This window comes from Aulonocara sp. 'chitande type north' Nkhata Bay, linkage group LG3 (assembly GCF_057382095.1).
Source record: "Aulonocara sp. 'chitande type north' Nkhata Bay isolate Kocher_YH1m ecotype deep benthic linkage group LG3, A_spYH_male_GT1.1, whole genome shotgun sequence".
NCBI classification, from domain to species: Eukaryota; Metazoa; Chordata; class Actinopteri; order Cichliformes; family Cichlidae; genus Aulonocara; species Aulonocara sp. 'chitande type north' Nkhata Bay.
The window spans coordinates 19,181,796-19,204,459 of NC_141346.1; the positions used below are offsets into that span (position 1 = coordinate 19,181,796).

The 22,664-nt window shown below is 39.5% G+C and overlaps 2 protein-coding genes across 4 annotated transcripts in view; both read right to left on the reverse strand.

The window, feature by feature from the left end:
* LOC147334363 (low affinity immunoglobulin gamma Fc region receptor III-like) overlaps positions 1 to 22,664 on the reverse strand; it is a 529,842-nt gene that overhangs the window by 60,008 nt on the left and 447,170 nt on the right. The gene's annotated exons all lie outside the window — the stretch shown is intronic.
* LOC147334366 (alpha-2,8-sialyltransferase 8E-like) overlaps positions 1 to 22,664 on the reverse strand; it is a 65,573-nt gene that overhangs the window by 31,232 nt on the left and 11,677 nt on the right. For 2 of the 3 annotated variants that reach the window (XM_086271523.1, XM_086271517.1), the window contains exon 1: positions 4,444 to 4,529. In XM_086271523.1, the coding sequence (XP_086127649.1) occupies positions 4,444 to 4,529 (86 nt within the window). Of the gene's footprint in view, positions 1 to 4,443; positions 4,530 to 21,293; positions 21,467 to 21,544; positions 21,638 to 21,713; positions 21,827 to 22,664 lie in introns of those variants that run through there. The other variant, XM_086271512.1, reaches the window with a different exon arrangement.

Sequence of the window (22,664 nt, forward strand, 5' to 3'; positions counted from 1 at the left end):
ATTGTTAACCAAGATCCAAAATGCAGACACGAAGGAACGCGAACAAAACTTAATATTAACAAAAAGTGAGCCATTTAATAAGGCTAATGAAAAGGGTACAAAAACTAAAGGCAGATGCACACTGAGGAGAAACTAAGAAGAACCAAACTGGGACTAAATGCTAAACACAAAAGACAGAACAAAACCTTGAACGGGATTTAAAAAAAACTGAACATGGAAAATCCTGGCACCGTCGAGGCATGGAAACATGACGAAGAACAAAAGACAACCATCAGGGAGACAACCGTCAGGAAGACACTGAACAGGGGAGGACAGAGGACAGAAGAAAGTTAGGACACAGAAAGGACACAGAAAGATAATGGCTGTATCCTAATTCAGGTTCTGCAGCCTTAAAGGCCACATTTTAAGGCCAATTACGTCACAGCAACGTGACAAAGACTGTCCCAATTCAAAGGCTGCTCGAAATGCGGCCCTCAAATGCGTCCTTCATTTCCCTGAATTTTAAGGATGTGTCGGTGTATCCTTCATGGCCCAACATATCCCAGACTTCATAGCACACCTCCAAAAACGGCGGACAGCTGAAGCGGGGCGGCCAAAGAGTAAACTTTTAAAAGTAAGTTTAAAAGTAAGTACTGAATATTATGTCACTTATTTACTTATGTCACTTATTTATGTGCAAATGTTTAATAACGAAGAACCAGAGGTGTGGACTCGAGTCACATGACTTGGACTCGAGTCAGACTCGAGTCATTAATTTTATGACTTTAGACTTGACTTGAAAAAATGTTCTAAGACTTGTGACTTGACTTGGACTTTTACACCAATGACTTGGGACTTGAATTGGACTTGAACCGGTTTACTTGAAAAGACTTGATATTTCACCCCAAATATAAAATTTAACATGCATATTATATAGAGATTGAAAATGTGACGTCATTCACGGGTAGAACCGCAAAGGATTCTGGGAACTCGTGGCAAGCGGTACTAGCGCACGCAGGCTTTCAATTAAAATCAGTCACACAGCGATAAAAAGAAACACAAAAATGTCAAGAAGCTGTTGTATTATTAACTGCAATAGCCGGTCGCATGACAGCCACGGGAAGCCGACGGGTAAAGAGATCGGTTGTTATCGGATTACGTCGTGGAAGAGAAATTGTTCGAGCCATGTTTCCGAAGTAACAAAGACGCGACTGGATTGCAGCCATTCAAAGATCAAATGTAACGTCCTAGAACACTCCAGCTCACAGGTTAGTCTGCTCCAAGCATTTACACAAAGGTCAGTCTGCTGTTGTAGTTAATGCGTCATTTTTCTTAACATAATTGGTGATATAGGTTACAAGCAAGTCTGGCGCTGAACAGAAATTGTCGCGCTATGCTCCTTTATTTATTGTGCATAAATAGTAAATTATCCTGACACAATATTGCGTTTCGCTTCTGTTATTATGGTACACTGACAAAAACATATACTTTTATTCACAGGATAAAACAGGTTTTTTGTATCACTAATTGCCCAGTACGATTACAGCATACAATATTATTGTCACTGCTACATTTCTGTGATGCTACCAGAAATTATTTCCACTACTAATTAATTACCGTTGAGCTCAAAGGTTATATTAATAAACGGTTAACGAATGTGTATTTATGAAGACGATTTGTGAGACTGGTAAACTTATGATACGTACGATGGTCTTTCGTTCTACACAGTGCATTTCAAGGTCCTGCACCCATCCGTCGGTAAACTGTACCTGGGCTTGTTGCAGTGACCGGAAGTTACTAAACTTCATGAGTGTATGCACTCACTCCAAGAACCGTATAATTATAAATATGCATATAAATATGCTAAGATGAGATAGCTGACTTCATCTAACTAGCAAATGTTGTCCAGGCTACGTTGGTGATACAGTTTTTTTTAATGTGTATGATATTTTTGTCATGCGATTTTAAAGCCGGTCCTACAACCGCATCCAAGAATAACATGCAGCGTATCTCAGAACTGTCGGTGAAAATTATTCTTGGAGCTAAGTTTAATTGAGCTGCATTTTAAAGAGGTGCAATTTCACAATTTGTGTATATTTTCTAAGTTCACTATTTTGTATGTGTTGAGAAAAACACAGATTTTAAAATTACATGGTCTAATATTTACATTTAGCATATAACTGCAACATTATTTTTTCGTTTGTTTTTTTTAAAGACTCGAAAGGACTTGAAATTCAAAGTTTCAGACTTGTGACTTGACTCGGACTTTTACACCAGTGACTTGAGACTCGACTCTGACTTGCCTGACATTACTTGAGACTTGACTTGAGACTTGAGGATAAAGACTTGAGACTTACTTGAGACTTGCAAAACAATGACTTGGTCCCACCTCTGCGAAGAACATTAAAACATTACTGTTGGCCACATGTCGGCACAGTTATGTGACATTAGCGATGTTTGTACTAACTTGGTTTTAAAGCCTTTACTTTAAAATATACGCAGTTCAATAGTTGACCTTAATCTCACAGAGAATGGATAATCAAAGTCAGTCATATATCCACAAACACAACAAGCTGAAAGTCAGTGATGCTGCTCGGTTTGCAGTCCTGAATATCACAGCACAAGCAGGATTCACTGCACTGTTAATGTTAGCTATGTTATATTGCTGCCTCTGTTCGGTAGTGTCGAGCCAAACTGACTTTAACGTGTAAAAGTATGAACATGTATTTATAAGTTACACTTCCTGCAGCTTATCACACATTTGATTTCCATGTGTGACAACTGCAAGTGTCCAGAGTGAGGACAGACTGAGGGACCCACTGCTGCACATCATCTGTGAGGCTTTGCACCCCTGATGATCCACCAGGACGAACTCAGCAATGTGTGAGGAAGAGGAGGAGGAAGAGCCAGCAGCAGCTGACAGATGGAGAGAATAGACAGACTGTTCCCTGTTTGTGAAGGACTGCTAGAAAAGTTTAAAATAACTAATTGTCTGTCCTGAATCAGTCGTATTAGGTAATGTTCAAATAGTTTTATCATTCCAGTGTTTTCAGTGTGGGAGAAAGTACTCAGGGCCTTCAAGTTACACACTATGAAAGGCAGCAACAAGTTCAATGTTCAGAAACCTAAAGTATGTATCAGCAGCAGAATGGACCTAAAAATAAATGTTTGTTTCAGTTCTATGAAGCTTTGAGTATTTTGGATTAGTAGCACTGCTGTGTTTGTTGCATCATATTGCTGTAATTGTTTATGTGCTTTATATATTCTGAGCTAAGTTGATCTATAGTGTTACATCATATTCTATAAGGATGTAATGTGTTTGTATACTTTCTGCCCAGTTTGACCCATTTAGCAGAAGTCAGCCTGTTTAAAGCTCTGATATCTATTCTGTATGACTTAAAGCAGTTATGACATGGTCTGATTTTCTCACCCAATAAAGGAATATTTAATATATCAGCCTACTCTTCATTTTATCAGAAATGGTCTTCACAGCTCGTACATTTTCTTTTTCCACATATGGTGTTGATTTGACTTAGAGTTGTTGTGGTGGTGAAAAAGAGATGTTACACCATGAGTGAAGTTATGTGCAGGGTTAATGAAACCTTGGGAAGCGCAGTGCTGGTTGTTTTTTATGTGCTGAATAAAAAAAACATCTTCAATGTTTCACCGGGGCTACAGCAACACCTAAAAGAGCATTCTAACTTTAAAGAAAGTATTGCCAAAAGAAATAATGAGCAGCCTAGTTAATTAGGAATATACTGTAGTATAATATTATATACTATGCTCAAGTTATTCATGTCATCCATTACCTACTCTTCCACAATGTTGTGTAATCAAAGTGAACATGTCATGCGAGTCTAACCTTACTTTCACTGCACTACAAAACTTGTTTCAAATGAACAAAGAAAACAAAATAAATAAATACAAAATTAAATGCTATTCCCTTATAAGGAAATAATGCCCAGAGAGTGAGCTGCCTTGGTTAAGATTTGCGGTGATCTGTGATGGTCTATGATGAGTGAATGACATGTAGGCACAAACACTGCCAAAAACCTAACGTCTTTAGTAAAGGTGATAACGTTTGCCTGGAACAAAGAGCGCTGATACAAATGTCATCCAAATAGCTACTTCTACTGTTATACTTTGAGTTCATTACAGAGCCTGCATTTCTTCACTTCTTTCACTTGAGCAAAGAAGTTGAATCATTGCTTCAGCTTTTACCAGAGTAGTTTTAACACAAATGTGTACTTCTACTTAAATTAAGTAATCATACATTAATCATGTATTTTTTCAACCTCTGGCTTATATTTGCCTTTTACACAGCTTCCCTACTGTTTCAGAATTGTTATTAATATTATTACTTTTTTGTAGTTTCACAGTGTCATAAGCTACTTTTGACCAGAATACTTTGACTAGTGACCTCTTGCCTTTATCTGTAAAATGCAAAGTTAGTTACTCACTCACCTGTCCTCGAACGTGTACCAGATAAGAGTGGTCAGCAGACTCCCCAAAGAAAGAAGATTGACCAGAATCGAGAGCTTTTTCCTCATGTCGCTCTAGTGCTTCACTTTTCTTAACACTTTCTTCTAACTCAGCTTTTTTGTAAGTACTTTTGCCCCATATGTTGATATGTCTGTCTGCCTGTTTTAACTGCCTGGTGGTTTATGATTTATAACATAAGTAGGCATTCTCAGTTAATTATTACTGTACGAGACTGAAGAAGTCACTTGGATGAGTGACAAAACTAGATGAATCGAATCAACTTTTTGGGACTTTCTTGCCTGGATGATTGAGCATGCATTAAGACATATGAGGCTGTGTGCCTTAGAAAAACAAACAAAAGTCCCTCACAGGTCATTTGTATGGGGACTATTTTAGGACAACACTAATGTTTTAAAAGTCATGGGCTCATGAAATAAACTGTGATTCTGTTAGAAGTTATTTAATTTATTCTGGGCGTATTGACAACTATAAGTGGATTACTTTGATACAAGAAGTAACAACAGACAGAAATAGTACTCGAGAATCTGCCTATTCTTTTTCATTAATGTTATCAAGTGATAATTGTGATTATGTTCAATAATGCACAGTACAGAAAGCTGTTATTGGTTAATTGGGTGAGTGAAATTTTTCTAAATACAAAAAGAGTTACAAAACGAGGCTTGACCTTGTGTCTTACTGTATCCATGGAAATATACTTCATGATTCTTCTACATGACATGCAAAACAAGTTTTTTAAGCCAAAAACCTTTAATATTCAGCCTCATATTAATTGTATAATATATTGTATTTTTTTTTAAATAAATTCTTGAATTAAATTACAATAGACAGTGTGTCATTTTCTATTAGTAGAAAAGTAGAATAGAATATATAATATAAATAGTAAATTATAATCATTCAGAAAATGAGTGACCATAACATAGCCAATAGCACATGCCTAAACAGTGGGCATTCAAACAGTAAAGTCTTGAAAACATAGAAAAAAACGTTTTGTTTTTAGCAAGGTAGGGGCTTTAATTCATTCCTAGCAGTAGAGCGCAAATGTGTGTTTGTTTGCCCTTAAAAACTCCATTGCAGCACACTTATAGATACAGTACTCGGTGTATGGCTTATTTAGCAAGTCTTAGATATGCAACAGTAGCAGCGGTTGAAAGTTTTACAGTTTTACGGCTACTTGGGATTGTTAAATTGTATTTGGTAATGCTTCTACTACTTTCCAAGCCGGAAATTACAGGTAACGGATCTACCAGTTGGAAATTACTATTTCACCTGCAATAAACTATAATATCAACATTAACTAATGTGTTCTTACTATGTTGTAATAACTTTTTTGCCACCTGCTTGTTAGGTTATGTTTGAAGTTTTTTGTGAATTCTAACCTTTTATACATGTACCCATATGTACAATCTGAATGTGATCTCCAAAAGTCTACAGATATATAGATATATATATCTGTAGATTTTGTAGTTAAATGTTAACTTTAGCCAAGCTTCTTAGTGGTTTTATAAATCTTTTATTGTGCAGGTTTTCTTTCAGCCAACTCATTACAATCTGCAGAATTGATCTTAGTTAAAAGTTAACCACACCTCTCTCTGTTCTATAGTGCTCTTATCTATTTTTTTATGCTCCATTGTATCATGTCACTCTCCCAACCTGAATATTCCATTGTATTTCTATCTCACCTTCTACACCTTTTTTCTTTCTATCGTTCTCTCTCTCTCTTTCTGTATGTGTATTATAATGGCAAGCTAGACATATACATAAAACTGGAAGCTGATTGGAGCTTCACTGAATTTCCTTTTGCGTCTCAACATTGTCAACACCTTTGCAAGAGTGACACTGATTAAATGTTCTCAAGAAGGTTATGTCTGTGAAGGTTCTCAGTCATCCAGGTCATCGTAGTCTAAGGAGCTTAGAAAAAAAAAGTCTCTGGACTTTCTTAAGTTGCTTGAAGACGTTTCACCTCTCGTCCGAGAAGCTTCTTCAGTTCTAAGGTCAAATGGTGGAAAGTCCCAGATTTAAATCCAGTGGGAGTAACCCCCAAAGAGGGACAAAGGACTCTCTGATGACCCTCTGTGTTAAAATGGGTATAGGTCACAATCAGCCAAGGTGTCAGGTGAACTCATTGTGAAACCTAACCCCACCTTATGATGTGATTTCCTGAGGTCAGATGGCCCAGGATGTGAGTGGGCTTTAAGGTGTCTGGGGAGGGAACTCAAAACTGGATTATAGATGGCTGACAGTTGGTGTCGTAAACCACCGCCCCTGTTCAAAGATGGTCGCCCACAGTGGACGTAAATGGCTTCTTTCACTCCTCTTTCAAACCATCTGTCTTCTCTGTCCAGAATGTGAACATCGGCATCCTCAAAAGAGTGACCTTTGTCCTTTAGTCGGCCAGAGCTTATGTTATATTTTTACATGCTGTGGAGCCATTTTTGGGAGCATTTCAAGTTGCTATACATCAATACAACCATTATAGCCCAAATTTTAATAATATGTATGCATTAAGTGCATAGAAATTACATAAATTGCAAGAAAGTGCAATAAACTACAAAAAAATTGAAAATCGTTTTTGTTTTTTTAACATATATTTCTAGTTAGAGAAATTTAAGAGGCTTATCCCTCAAAACTGTAAATACAAAAAAGTTGCACAAAATAGTTTCCCACCACAGGATATTTATTTTGAATGTCTTCATAGTTTTAAATTTGAAATACACCAATTTTTATATACTGCAGGAAAAACGAAAATAAATATTATAATGCAAATTTGCAAAAAAAGCAGCATATGCATCAAAATAAACTATTTCCAGCAGTGCAATATGAGTCCTAAGCATCCTAGAAACGACACAGAAAGTCATAAAGTCAAACATAACTTTTAAAAACACCAGTATAAGCTCATGAGGCCCTGATGGTAAAAAAAACTACATTTCCGCAAAATGGCGGTGGCAGATAATGGCGGACATGCGGTAGTTCACGCTGACGTCTATTCTAACGTAGGAAGTGTTATGAACAGCTGATCGGATCGGCAAAGCGTGTTTCTGGAATATTATGTGTTTGTTGCTGCAAGTGCTTTTTATGCAGTTTTTGCAAAGCTATATGTGGAAGGAAACTGTGACCTAGGACAAGCTGATGGCATAAGATGTAAGTACAACTCCTCCGGTTTCATATGCAAAAAAAATTATTGCGCTAGCTTACGTGGTTGCAGTGCTACAAGAATTTAAAAGTAGTTGCGCAAAACGGAGCGTGCCCGCTCCAACCGGTTTTAAAGGGTTAAAGGTTCCCCAAAGAACCATCAAAAATGTGTTCTTTGGGGAACCTTTAAAGGTTCTTCAAATGGTTTCAAATGGTTTTAAAATGGTTCTTTAAAGAACCTATTTCAAGAACCTTTTTTGAGTGGTTCTTTAAAGTACCATTGTAAATCTTTCAAAATAAAATGTATCATTAATTGAAATGTCTTGAGTAGGGCAAAATAAATACAAGCAGATAGACATATATTAATGGTTTTTTGCTATTTCGTATTATACGAAATGGCAAAAGGCATTTTAACCCTCAGCACAACATCACTACTACATATCACACTAAATCTTAGTCATTTAAACAGTAAGAAATAAATATCTTTACTATACTATAAATAAATACATATAAATACTATACTATAGATAACACAACAATGAATACATGTATTGTTTAATTAATAAAACATGATGAAAACACATTAGAAGTAGCAATAGCTTCATAACAGACCAATAAATCAACACATTTTCATCAGTAGATGTTTGCATGTTTAGTAAAACTATTTCAACAACAATATTTCAAAAATACAATACATTTTCTATTCTGTTACTGTTACTATTTTTACCATTTCTTCTTGGAGCAACTGTAACCCACATAATTTCCTTAGAGATTAATAAAGTATTCTGATTCTGATTATTTCAGGTTTCAGGATTGTTTCAGGATGATCTGCCATCATCCAATGACACATCTGCTTACCTGGATCTTTTGCTCGTTTCTCCTCTTGTTTTCTCTTTTTTCTAAACTGAGCACCTGATGGCTTTCAACTTTTCTTGTTTATCTTCCATTGGTTTTAATTTTGCACTCCAGTATGAACACAAATCCCCCAACTCGAGGATCAGCACAACATAACCTAACACACCTACACCTTAGTTCACAGATTCACTTTGTCTAGGGTTTATTTCTGGGATTTCGCACAACCCAGGATTCCCGTCATGAATACATAATGGGCTTGTATTTACACCATTATGAATGAAATGTGCTCTATTTGGAAGAAGCCGGCCTCCCTCCCCTTTTAACAGGTTGTGTGTGAGACTTTAAATCATCAAACTGTAAATTATAAATTTTAAATTGTTATTGATCCCTTTACCCCTGGTCCTAAAGTGTATATTTATTTTCTTACTCTTCTTATATTTATTGTTTGTTTACTTGCACTACTGTAACTGGAGCCTTGTCATCTCGTCTCTCTATATACTGGACTGTATGTAGCGGATTTTTTTTTTTTTTTTGCCGATGCCCGTGATGCTGCCCCCCGCCACGATGCCACCCCGGGCAACCGCCCGTGTCGCCCGTATCAAAAACCGTTACTGCTAGAATGACTAGATTGTAGTGAAGTAAATGATTCACACAAACATATTAAATGAAATGGAGAGATGTAGAATGTATATTAAGGTTTGACACTCAGCAGAGGAAAGTGTGTGTAAAGGAAAATGTCTCCAACTTGGGAAAGGGTGAAACTGCAGATCACCAGCTGCCCTAGGCTGGACACAAAAAAGAAACAACATGTACATTGTTGATGACAAATAATAATAGGAAAAGGGTTTTGTGTTTCTCAGACTGGAACAACTCCAATCTCACTTTCTGTTCTTAAGAAAGGAGAATTCAAAAACCAGAGAGAGGAGATGATGAGGAAAATGATGAAAATCTCTCAGTCTGTCACTTGCAAGTGAAGAGCAGACCTGGATCAATTTTCCACATGCAGCGGTCAGAAGAAAATTATAGGTTAACATCATTGGAAACGTTCAGGCCAAGTTTCTGGCTGAATTGTTTACAGCGCCATGTGTCCCTCATCCTATCAAGCAAGTCCTCTCTGAAGACAAGGAATGACAAGGGATGCAGTTCCAAAGAGCAACAGCATCCCTTGTCTTCAGAGAGGTCCAAGAGACAGCAGCAGGGTCCTGAGCAGAAAGGCCCCAGCAGCAGTGTGTGCAAACAGCATCAGAGAAGAAGAGAAAACCCTTCATCCTGACTGCCTGGATGGATGACACTGTATTTCCAGCAAGCTGCAACTTCACTGTGTGTAGGACCTTTGAGGAGACTGTCTGAGTTGACATTTGCCACGTTTGGAGTGGAATGAGCCACTACACTGCTTTGAGTTGGAGGGTGTACGATGGAGCAGGTGGGGGCGAAGAGGAATGCTGTTTTTTAATGTGGGAAATCAAATTTGGGTTAACAAACCTGGGAAAAATAGAACTGAGAATGTGTATACAATGTGAGACATATACTGTGTTGAAATCAGTGTTACGTTTTTTTTTTTTACAGCAGATGATTCACTTCATGACCTTTTACAGCACCTCTGGAACCTGTTGACCAGGCCTGGCCTCCACGACACTCCAAGGCTAATGTTTGTTTCTCCCTAAGAGTGCTTGTGAAGGATTCAGCACAGACAGCTAAGTGACGTTAGAGCAGACGCGCAGTGATTTGAGGACATTTTTAATGTTGAGCTTATTATTTGACTACTATTGAGCTCATAGTGATGAAATGAGTAAATGATCCTACTTAAGGAAAGTCACTGGAGTGTGGAATAATGGGATGATCCATGATTTGGGACAAATTATGGCAATAGTAGTGGTTTATTGATTAGGCAAGAAAAACTGCATACAACACTTGTCTCTGTGATGCTGAATACTTTATTACTCTTAAGATTGTGAGGTTTGATTTGACTTATAGATTTTGTTTTCCAGGCACTAATAGTGTGGATGCAGGCTCCAGGCGGAGCCATGAGTTAAGCAAACTTAATATGCAAAACACACTAAGGCTACGTTCACACTGCAGGCGAAAGCGCATCAAATCCGATTTTTTTGACCCTATGCGACCCATATCCGATCATGGTATGACAGTGTGAACGGCACAAATCCGATATTTTCAAATCTGATCTGGGTCACTTTCGTATGTGGTACTGAATCCGATACATATCCGATGTTTTAGAAAGCGACTGCTGTTTGAACGGTCATGTCGCATTAAATCCGTCTTTTACGTCACTGACACAAGACAGACGCCAATTATCAGCGCCCGAGAAGACATCGCGAACGCTTCCTGGCCATCCCGTGTAGATGTCAGTGAAACTGTTGGGAAGACAACGTTGGAGAAACGTGAACATTTTATTTATACTGTATAAACTGCAGATTTCGACAGAAATCTGCAACTATCCTTTGAAGCACCGCTCCTCTAAAACAGCAATAAGGATCATTATTAGGTTATTTACATTATTATGCAAATAACAAAATAACTTAAAGAAAATTGGGAAATGTGAAGTCCGAAGTCTTTATATTAAGGGCCAACAGTCAAACAATATTGTTTGCTCTGGGTCTAAACTTGCTCCTCCCCTTTGCGAGTGTGGACGCTTCATCTCTTTGCTCCTTAAATGCTTTTCTTCTTTTATTGATTTTTATGCTGATTTTTTCCCTTTTTTCCGTATGAGCTTACCTGCGATAGCTTCTGGACACTTATAGATCATTAGGACTAAAGTGTTCTTAACAGAAACAGCAACATTTTTATAGTTACCTTATCCTCAGCGCTCCGTGTGTCTGTGGCCTAGACACAGCTGAAGCCTGATTACAGCCTGGAAGCCTGGAAAGGTGCTAACCGCTAGGCTAACTAGCAACAAGATGCCTTCCCTCTCCACAGATGACTACCACAGCCTCCTGCAGAAGATTGCAGTACTGGAGACAAAAATTCATCGCTTAGAAGTAAACGTGGAGGTAAATGGACTGTGTGGAAATGAAACAACCTTGCCTTTGATTCAAAACAATGGCGATGAGCTAGTACACAGCTAAGGAGCACAGATAACATGACCAAGAAAGTAGACTCTGTGCATTATTATAAATCCTCAAGTGATAATCCCCCCTTGGACTGTCTTGGTGCAAAACCAAGACATAAATCATGTCTCCTGGAAGAGGGAGGACGTACCACAGGCAGAGCACAGCGAGCTGAAATCTCTGAAACCGACTGGCCTTCACTTCCTACGAGACAGAGAAGCTCTTCTACCCCTGTATACGAGAGGAAACAGGACTGGACAACCGTGAATAGGAAGGATAACAACAAACCTCCAAAACAACTGAATGTGAAACTGCACAACAGATTTGCTCCACTATCAAAGGACCCTGGATCTATATCGGACAACCATCCATCTAAAAGCAGCGAAGTAAGGTCTGAAAATCTGTTGAAAAGTAAAAGACCACAGGGAAAGCTAAAGGCTAGGCCTGAAACTCTGATTGTGGGTGACTCTGCCGTAAAGGATGTACAAAGGATGTGTGGTAAGAACACTAAAATCCTCTGCTTTCCTAACGATATGATCAACAACCTGAAAGAGAATTCTTCAAATTGCAGATGAATATCCAACTGTGACAAACATTGTTCTGCATACAGGGTCAAACGATGTGTCCAAACAACAGTCGGAGGTTCTGAAACGGGACTTTACTGGATTACTAAATACTGTAAACTCTCTGAATGCAGCTGTATTCATCAGTGGACCTGTACCGCCGGTCAGAGGAGGAGACGAGAGATTCAGCAGGTTGTTTACACTGAATGAATGGCTTATATCAGCATGTACTGACCACTCGGTGCATTTTATCAACAACTTTAATATTTTTTGGGAACGCAGGCATCTGTTTAAAGCAAATGGATTTAATTTTAACAAGTCAGGGGTGAAACTGTTCACCTCCAACTTGTTTTATTCCATACGTCATCCATCTGTGCTTGGTGCCAAGGCTGAGATAAACGAGGAGTTATCTCATAAAGAGGAACAAACAGTACTCCAAGAACAGACAAAGCCCAGCAGAAGCCTTGAGGAGGAGCTCCATTTGCCCCCACCTGGGAAGAGCCTCAGAAAGGAGAGACATCTGAGGCAAGAAGAGGGGTCCCTATTTGCCTCCAACTCTCTCAACAACACCAACGACCAGGACCAGGGACCACGATCTTCCCCAGTCCCCCAAACCCCTGACAGGCCATCACCCTCCTCCCCCTCCCTTTCTCCCCCCTCCCCACACCTGAAATTCACTGAGGAGATGATGGAGCGGGTCAATGCTGGGCTCAGATCTACCCCCCGGCCCAATCCCTTTTTGTCCCCCATAAACCCCCCACCAGAGCGGCCAAAGGTTCGCCATCGAGCCCCACCCTCAACAGAGCAATCGAAGTCACATTGCCCAGCCTCGCCCCCCTTAGTTCCTCCTTACCACCTTCATGCTCTGTCTCCGCAGTCTGATGTGTGAAGGGTCCGGGCTGCGAGGATTATGGCAGTGGTGACTTTTCCCAGGAGAAGCTGGGACCCTGTTTACTAGAAGGTTTTAAAATTTCTGTACTTTTAGGTGACAGGAGACATGTGGCCTGGTCAAAACACAGAGAGGTGCACTCTAAAAGATCCTTAAACATAGTAAACATACCTTGTGTGCCACAGACTGCTCCCAAACACGAGGGGACAAGTAATGCCTCTAAAACACTTAAGTTGGCTTTATTAAACGTTAGATCTTTAGCTGGGAAAACATTTTTAATTAATGATTTAATCACTGAGCACAGCCTTGATTTTATGTTTTTAACTGAAACTTGGTTGGACCAAAGTAACAGTGGAGCTGTTCTCATCGAGACGACCCCTCCTAACTACAGTTTTATCAGTGAGGCCAGGGTGAGCAGGAGAGGAGGAGGGGTTGCTGTCTTATTTAATGAATCATTTCAATGTAAGCAGCTATCTCCTGGAAGTTTTCAGTCTTTTGAATATGTGGCTTTACAGCTGAAGGCCCCATCCAAAGTTGTGTTTCTTAATGTTTACAGGCCTCCCAAATACTGCACAGACTTTTTTAATGACCTCGGTGAACTGCTGTCTGTGATCTGTATTGATTTTGACTGTGTAATTATTGTTGGGGATTTTAACATCCATGTGGACAACCCTCAGGACAAAGGGACTAAAGACCTGAGTAACACTCTGGGCAACTTTGGGCTGACTCAGCATGTAACAGAGGCCACACATAATAGAGGACACACTCTTGACCTACTGATCTCCAAGGGCCTGAGCATTTCAAAGGTTACTGTGTCTGATGTGGGCGTGTCTGATCATTACTGTGTTTTCTTTGAAAGTAAAATCTCAGCCCACATAAATATATCAGCAACAGTGATCACAAAACGGTGTATAACTGAACACAGTAGTGCAATTTTTAACCAGGTCTTCCCATTAACACCTGACCTGTCCAGAGGGTCAGTCAATGAGCTCGTCAATAGCTTCAATGCTAACATGTTAAATGTAATGGACACTATTGCTCCCATTAAGGTGAAGGTTATCTCTGGAAGGAAAAAGTCTCCATGGAGAAACTCCACACTGGTGAAAAATGAAAAAAGAGAGTGTAGGAAAGCTGAGCGCAGATGGAGAAAAACAAACCTCCAGGTTCACTATGACATCTATAAAGAGAAACTTCACAATTATAATTTACAACTGAGGAGTGCAAGGATGTCCTACTTCTCTGACATCATCACTAAAAACAGCCATAATGCTCGGGTCTTATTTTCTACAGTTGACAGGCTAACAAACCCCCCTGTGTCAGTGGCAGCTGAACTTCATTCGACCATGGCCTGCAATGACTTTGCCAAATTCTTCACTGAAAAAATCCAAAAAATTAGACAAGCAATTGGTACATCAACAGCAGATCCAGGATATGTACTGTGTCCACCAAAAAACTGTTTAAACACCATGAAACAGTTTCACCCGATTAACAGCAAAGACCTGGAGGACATCTTAGGTCAACTGAACTCCTCCTCCTGCTGTTTAGATGTCCTTCCAACAAGCTTTTTCAAAAAGGTCTCAAAGACTTTAGAGTCAGACCTGTTACAGATCGTCAACCTTTCTTTATTATCAGGCGTGTTTCCAGAATCACTAAAAACTGCTGTAATAAAACCTATACTGAAAAAGGACAATCTTGACAAGACACAAATGAACAACTACAGGCCGATCTCAAATCTCCCATTTTTAAGTAAGATCATTGAAAAAGCAGTTTCTCAACAGCTCAGTTACTTCTTAAAACAGAATAACTGCTACGATGCCTTCCAGTCAGGTTTTAGACAGAACCACAGCACTGAAACCGCTCTGACCAAAGTGTTTAATGACATATGTCTGAATACAGACAGTGGAAAAATGTCAGTCCTAGTTTTACTGGATCTCAGTGCAGCATTTGATACAGTTGACCACAACATATTACTCAAACGACTGGAGAACTGGACAGGTCTTTCAGGAACTGTACTAAACTGGTTCAAGACATACTTAGAAAACAGGAAATACTTTGTATCAATAGGTAACTTCACATCTGAGCAGACAAGTATCACATGTGGAGTTCCCCAAGGTTCCATCTTGGGACCCCTTCTGTTTAACATTTACATGCTCCCACTGGCACAGATTATAAAGAACAACAAAATAAACTATCATAGCTATGCAGATGACACACAAATATATATCACAATGTCACCAGGAGACCAAGGCCCTGTACAGGCTCTTGGTAAATGCATTGAGGAAATTAATGACTGGTTGTGCCACAATTTTCTCCAGCTAAACAAAAACAAAACTGAGGTAATAGTCTTTGGCGCCAAAGAAAAACGATTACAGGTCACCAGAGAACTTCAATCTATACATCTAAAAACCACAAACCAGGCGAGAAATTTGGGTGTAGTGATGGATGCAGACCTAAACTTAGAAAAACACATTAAGACAATAACAAAGTCAGCTTACTATCACCTCAAGAATATTTCAAGGATAAAAGATCTGATGTCACAACAGGACCTGGAAAAACTAGTCCATGCATTCATCTTTAGTAGGCTTGATTACTGTAACAGCATCTTTACAGGTCTACCTAAAAAATCAGTCAGACAACTACAGCTCATTCAGAACTCTGCTGCTCGAGTCCTCACTAAGACCAAAAAAGTGGACCACATCAGTCCAGCTCTGAGGTCTTTACACTGGCTGCCTGTCCGTCAGAGGATAGACTTTAAAGTTCTAATGCTGGTCTATAAAGCTCTGAATGGTTTAGGACCAAAATACATCAGTGACCTCCTGACCCAGTATGAACCATCCAGATCCCTCAGGTCATCTGGATCCGGTCTTTTATCAGTTCCCAGAGTCAGAACCAGACACGGAGAAGCTGCATTCAGCTTTTATGCTCCTTATATCTGGAACAAACTCCCAGAAAGCCTCAGATCAGCTGAAACACTCAGTTTATTTAAATCCAGGTTGAAGACTCACCTATTCTCAGCTGCATTTGAATAAAGCACCAAATCCACACTTTTAAGCTTAAATTTCAAAACTTACATTAACTACTGATTTTATCTACTGTTCTGATTTTACCTGTTTTGATTTTATATACTGTTTTGTTTGTTTGTTAAGTGGGTTTAGAGCTCTGGGTAGCTCCCCAGCTGGGTCTAGACTGGGTCCAGAGAGTATTTTAAATTCAGGGAATTTAAAATAGAAAGTAGCTCGTCCACAGAAGGACTGGTAGCTCCCCTTACGATAAGGGTTCAGATCGCGCGAACAGGTGTGGGTTTAGAGCTCTGGGTAGCTCCCCAGCTGGGTCTAGAGAGTATTTTAAATTCAGGGAATTTAAAATAGAAAGTAGCTCGTCCACAGAAGGACTGGTAGCTCCCCTTACGATAAGGGTTCAGATCGCGCGAACAGGTGTGAATGTGAATGTGTGTGTTTAGTTAGTTTGTTTGTTTGCTTGTTTTAATCAATTTTAAATCATGCTTTTTATCTGTTTTTGTTTCTAATGTCTCTGTAAAGCACTTTGAATCACCTTGTTGTTGAATTGTGCTATACAAATAAATTTGCCTTGCCTTGCCTAAACAGAGCGCGTTGTGTGTGCGCATGCCGCTTTGAGCGTTCACACTAGAGCACGTTTGCTGTCGCATTTTAGTTGTAGTGTGAACAAGCAGACAAAAAAAATCGGATTTGATCAAAAAATCGGAATTGAGCATTAAGACCTGCAGTGTGAACGTAGCCTTATATCTTTCAACACAGGTTTACAGGGCTGGAGCGGAATTACTACAGAGGAGAAGCCCTGATGTTGCCTGAGAAATTATCTAAGCTTTTTCTTTTGTTATTCTCCTAGTTTTGTTAAGTTGACTCATGGGAGAGACCATGTGTCAAAAGGAGGGATTCCAGAATTAACATAAAACAATGCTTTCTATGTTTTCCATGATATTTACGATTTTTTTGCTGACCCATAAGTGAAGGTCACTGAGCTAAAAGGAAAATGTGGATTGATGTTAGTTCCAAATGGTTAGATGTTTTTCCTTCTAGTAAGGAGATACAGGTGCAGCAGCCAGAGTATTGCTGGATGAAATTATCCCAAGGGTGGAATCTCCAGACTGAGACTCGGTGCTGATCAGAAATCTTCAGAGACCCAGCAAAAAGCAGGGACCATTCCTGGCATAGCTGGCAGCCCAAGCAGCGGTTGAGGTCAAGGGTCGTACTATTTGGTGCCCTACTAGTCATCAAGAGAAGATTCCAGAACCACAACAATAACCATAAAGCTGCATTGGAATTAGTGATGTGTCGGTCGTGAACGAAATGGCTTTTAGAGCCGGCTCTTTGATGTGAACGACGTGAGACGGCTCCTTATCGCGAGCCGTGGGTTGTTTTTGTTTTTTTAACCCTCTCTCTCGCACTTTTTCCCGCTTCACTCCGCATGCGAGCCTTGTGCTTTGTGCCGGGCAGAGGGGGGAGGGGCGGTAGTTACACTCGCAGTAGCACAGGAACACAGCAGGAGGGAGAAAGAGAGAGAAAGAGAGCCAGGGACAACAACGTCACATTAGAAAGGTATAGTAATCATCCACAACTATTTTCAGTTGCGGATGATAAAGGATTCAGAAAGTTTGTTCATGCAGGCCTATATGACAGAGAATAGGCATCTTCTTTTTGTTTTCATATTTGAATTTATATTTATGTCATGGTCCTTTTGACCCAGCGTTTTGTGTTTTCTCTTCGCGATTTTGGTTCTGTTCTTCCTCTGGTTAGTGTTTACTCTGTTCTGCCCGTGTGTTCCTGTATCTAGTCCGCGTTTCTTAGTTTGTGTCCTTTCATGTGCAAGTTCCTGTTTTATTGTGAAGGTCTGCGTCTTATGTGAGTGTTTTCAGTTTGCCTCCCTAGTCTCGTCATGTTTATCACTCCCAGCTGTGTCTCCCACCTGTGTGTAATCTCCCTATGTTCTCTGAGTGTATTTAAGTTGTATTTTCTGTCTTAGTAATTGCTGGTTCGTCTGTGTTGTTTCCCCTTGGTCTCCCTGCGTCTTCCCGTATGTATTTCTCCGGACCTCCCTGCATCCTCGTTCTGGTTTGTCTTATTAGTTTACCCAGTTTAGGTTTCCAGTTTCATGTTTTGTCGCCACTAGTGATGGGCAGATGAAGCCCCATGAAGCACTGAAGCTTTTCATCCAATTGGTTCACCCCAACGCGAAGCTTCATGAAGCTTCATTTGCTCTAGCAGGACACCTACTGGACGTAAAAATAATAGCTGGCATGAATTTGAAGAGTGTGGCATTTTGCACACAGCCTGTAAATGTCAACAACAAAAGGAGTGTGTAAAACACCTATAGTGTAGTGATGGCAGTATACTGTGTATATTTATGCTGGCAGTATGGAAAATGATTATTTGCGGCAAAGTTCGAACCGCTTCATGAACCAGTCACGTGGTACAGCCGGGCAGCGAGGCTTCGGACGTCATCATTTTCAGCTCCTCCCATAAATGAAGCAAGCCTCGATACGCGCTTCGCGGAAACGCCCCCTCCATTACTCGACACACGCTCCGAAGCCTCGATACAGAACGTCCCATCACTAGTCGCCACCGCTGTTTGTACTTACCCACCCCTGTAAATAAACACTCACCTGCACCAGAGCTGCTGCCTTTTGGGTCCTTCCTACATTCCACACGGCTTGCCCCGGCAATCCGTGACAATTTAATTGTGTTGTGGTTTGCAGTGTTTTGTGTTGTTTCACTTTAAATTTGTTTAAAAGGAAAAAGCTGAAAATTGAAATAGTTAAAAGTTGAAATGTGAATAGTTGATTTTTGTATTATATGATTTATTGATTACATTTTATGTGGAGTCAATAAATAAAAGTATATTTACGGTGGCCGCTAGAGACAAAACACGTAAAAACTCCAAAACACGTAAAAACTCCAAAACACGTAAAAACTCCAAAACACGTACAAAAGACAACAGAAGTGCTCCAGGATGCTAGGGCGCAGTGTTGAGCTTTTGTTACCTAGTGACTACACAAGCCAGCAAGTACCAACGACCTGATTTGGTGTGTGGTAGTAACAGGTAAATGAACTTTTTTTTTTTTTAATTATTTGAATATATATGAGTGCTTGTGTATAAATACACAAACAATACACACATGCTTTCAATTGTGTAATTTAAGTGATCTAGGTAGCTCTGTTTTGGAAGTTCAGTTAACTCTAGGAATGTGTTTTGGAGTTTGTACGTGCTTTATCTCTAGGGGCCACCACATATATTTATATATAAAAATATGTAAATAAAACCACTTTTTTTACATTAGTAATTCTTTTTGTGGCGCAGCTGCCCCTCTGTTGGTCTTCCTTGGTCTCTTGTGTTCTGGGGGCCTCTGGATGTCTGGAGTTTTGATCTCCTCCACACCTGCTTCACGCCCTGGAGGACGGGGCTGTGGCCCCCCCACACCCTCTAGCAGATTATTACATGAAGGAACCTTTTAAAAAAACAAAAAACAAGCGCGTCCATGCTCACAGGTGTACACACGGGTGATCACACCCACAAACTACACCCTTTTTGGCTCCTACCTCAAAGCACACTGTGTTCTGTTGATCTTATGTGCTGCACAATAATGTTTAACATTTAGTATTTACTGTCATATTCCCATATATCATTGTGATGTTGTTTATTCTATTACTCTTGTTCTCTTCTGCTTGCTTTCTTTTTTCTTTCTCAGCAGGTGATCCAGGTGATTGATATATGCATTTTTTTTCTCTGCCCGTTCTGTTGGTTTTTGTCTTTTGCCCTTCTCCCCCGTCCCTCTTCTCAGCTGTTTCTCTTTCCCTCTTTCTTTCTCCCCTTCTTTCCCCCAGTCAAGTCTGTCCCGTATTCAGTAAGTGAAAATAAAATAAACAATAAAAGGTGAATCAAATGGACCATTACGGCAAGGCTGGGATGGTCAGTTTGGTAAAGTAAATCCGTTGGGCATCTTTCTTTGCCTTTAGACAACAATTCTGATGGCAAAAGAGCCAAACGGGACAGGCCAAAAAAAAAAAAAAAAAAAAAAAAAAAAAAGTAATTCTTTTTGTGCATAATTTTATTTTATTGTTAATAATACATTAAATTAAAGCAACAAAACAACATGAAGAGCCGGTTCGGAGCCGAAAGAGCCGGTTCTCTAAAAAGAGCCGGAAATCCCATCACTAATTGGAATGAGAGCTGTGGCACGGGGCTTTGCAGAGGTCATCAAGAGGAGATTGTGGACAACAGAATGGGCATCTGAAGGATGAGGGGAGACAGTAGAGGAGACATAAATGCAGATAATTTGCCAAGTGGCTTGTTCCTCCCACAGGAAGAAAGCCTGAAGTGAGGTGATGGGGGTTGACAAAGGCCATAAAAAGGAAGTGCTGACAAGGCCTACAGCTTTCTTTCACAGACCTTCAGAGTAAAACATGAAATTCACAAACACAACTCAGGGATGTGAACAGAGCACTGGGGGAGGATACAGGTAGGTATACAAAACAATAAACACAATATCAAAACCCCTAAGAACCAGAAGACAAGGATTAATCCAAAACATAAGTTTTATTGAATTGATTGAATACTAATGCTAAACAAAAAACGCTGGGTCTGATGACCCAGGACCATGACACAATATAGCTCAAGTTTAGTCACTCTAAACAATTCACTTGGATGAGTGACGAAACGTTTCTCCCACAAAACGCTACGTCCAGATGAACAGAATCAACTTTTGGAGACTATGTTAAACAAGTGTGTTTTTAAACGGGATTTGAACGATTGAATTGATTCCGAAGTAAGGATTTTGACTTGGAGATTATTCCAGAGTCCAGGGGCAATGATGGTAAATGCACGGTCACCTCTGGTTTTTAAAGAGAGTTAAGAGATATTTTGTAAGATTGTTAAAGTAACATCAAAATAACACATACTGGGTTTCAGTGCATATGTCTTGGCTTTTGTGGTGGTCACTTGAATAAACTCTTATTTTATTCCATCATATAAACTAGACCTGACCTGATTTACAGTCTTCAAGATGAAGCTTGAGAATGCCCTTGTTGTGCAGTTGCACCCAGTAGTAAAACTCATCTGGCATTGCATGGACTCTACTATCATAGGGTACATTATCATAGTAGTGGTTAGTCAGGGGAAAGAGCTTATATGGATGATTACTAAATGGCCAGAATCCATAAAGATGAACAGTTTCACATAATTCCAAAGCCAGACTAATCATATATGCTCCAGTGCTAGGCCGATGTCCATTTACCCCCTGAGATTTCCAGAATTTGTCAATACTTTGCAAGTATTGAGGGTTTGTGAAGATTGGTTGGATAGGAATTCCCATGTCCTCAATGGCATACACAGCCCGCTGACACACTGCACGGTAAGCACCAAAAGAGAAGCAAGGAAAGAGGAGCAGGGAGTTGCCATACAGGTGGAGACTGTCTACAAACGCCCGTCGACGTGCCATCAGTGACCCATACCTGCAAATTAATATATTAGTTAAAGAAACAAGACAAAACTAACAGGTCAGTTCAATGTTAGAGTCACTCTTGGCTCACTTCTTTGTTAAGATGCTTGGGTTTGCTGTCACAAGGTTAGTCTTCATGCCAACATCACTCTTAAATTCATTTTCCAGAGGAGGAAGGTTGCACCTGAAAAAAACAACAAAATATTACTTACAGAGAGAAGAGTCCTCATCATGATTTTTGTTCTTGACATCTTTCTCACCTAATAACAAAATCAACTGAATCAATCGTTTTTCCACAGCCGCTGTTTGTCAGAATCCCACCGTTCCCAACAACTGAACAAGTGTCCCATCTCTTTTTTGAGAAAGGATTCTCCTGGAATTGACACCAACAGATTATAAATTACAAAAAGAGCAAAATTTAAACAGTTTGAAATGTACTTTGTGTGAAAGACAAGTGCTCACTGAATTTAATGGAAGATGGCAAACATGTAGGAAGAGGTCAGTGATAAGGTTATCACGTTAAAACTTTTAGAGAAATGTACAGACCTGTTTAATTCGATTGCCTTTAAAACATTAGAACTTGATTATCAGTTACTTGGAATTGAAATCTTTCATGATATCATTATATGTGTGATATTACATATACGGTGGTTAGTTCCAGTTACTGTGCAAACCTTTTTGTTATTGAAAACAATGGATTCATGAGGTCCCTGTTATCAAAATCTGTTTTGAAAATCAGTCTCTTTTTAAGTCGAAGTGAATCTTTGGCCCAGTATTTGTGAATCTCTCCTAGAATAGAAGGAGACAATAAGTGTAGGGCACGCTTGAAAGTTGAAGTTTAAAATGATAGATAAAACAAGAAGCACTCTGACACCACAAACCAAGGCAACCTACCTTCTGGGCAGTGTTTACTTTCAACAGAATAGTACTGGACATTGTATATTAGTTTTGTTTTTGTTTGTTTTGTACTGCAGTAAAACTTAAATTAGGATTACATGACAGATGTTTATGTGGATTTTATTTTTACACAAACATTATTTAAGAGTAGGTAAATCGATAATAAACTGGTGATGTAAATATCTGTATAATAAATTGAGCTTGTTAAATATTATTGTGCCACAGTAAATTTCTAAATACGTCAGCTAATTCTTTACATTCTTTCTGTTAAAGATTTTAGGTCAATTTGAAAGAGAAGCAGATGTGAAATGTTG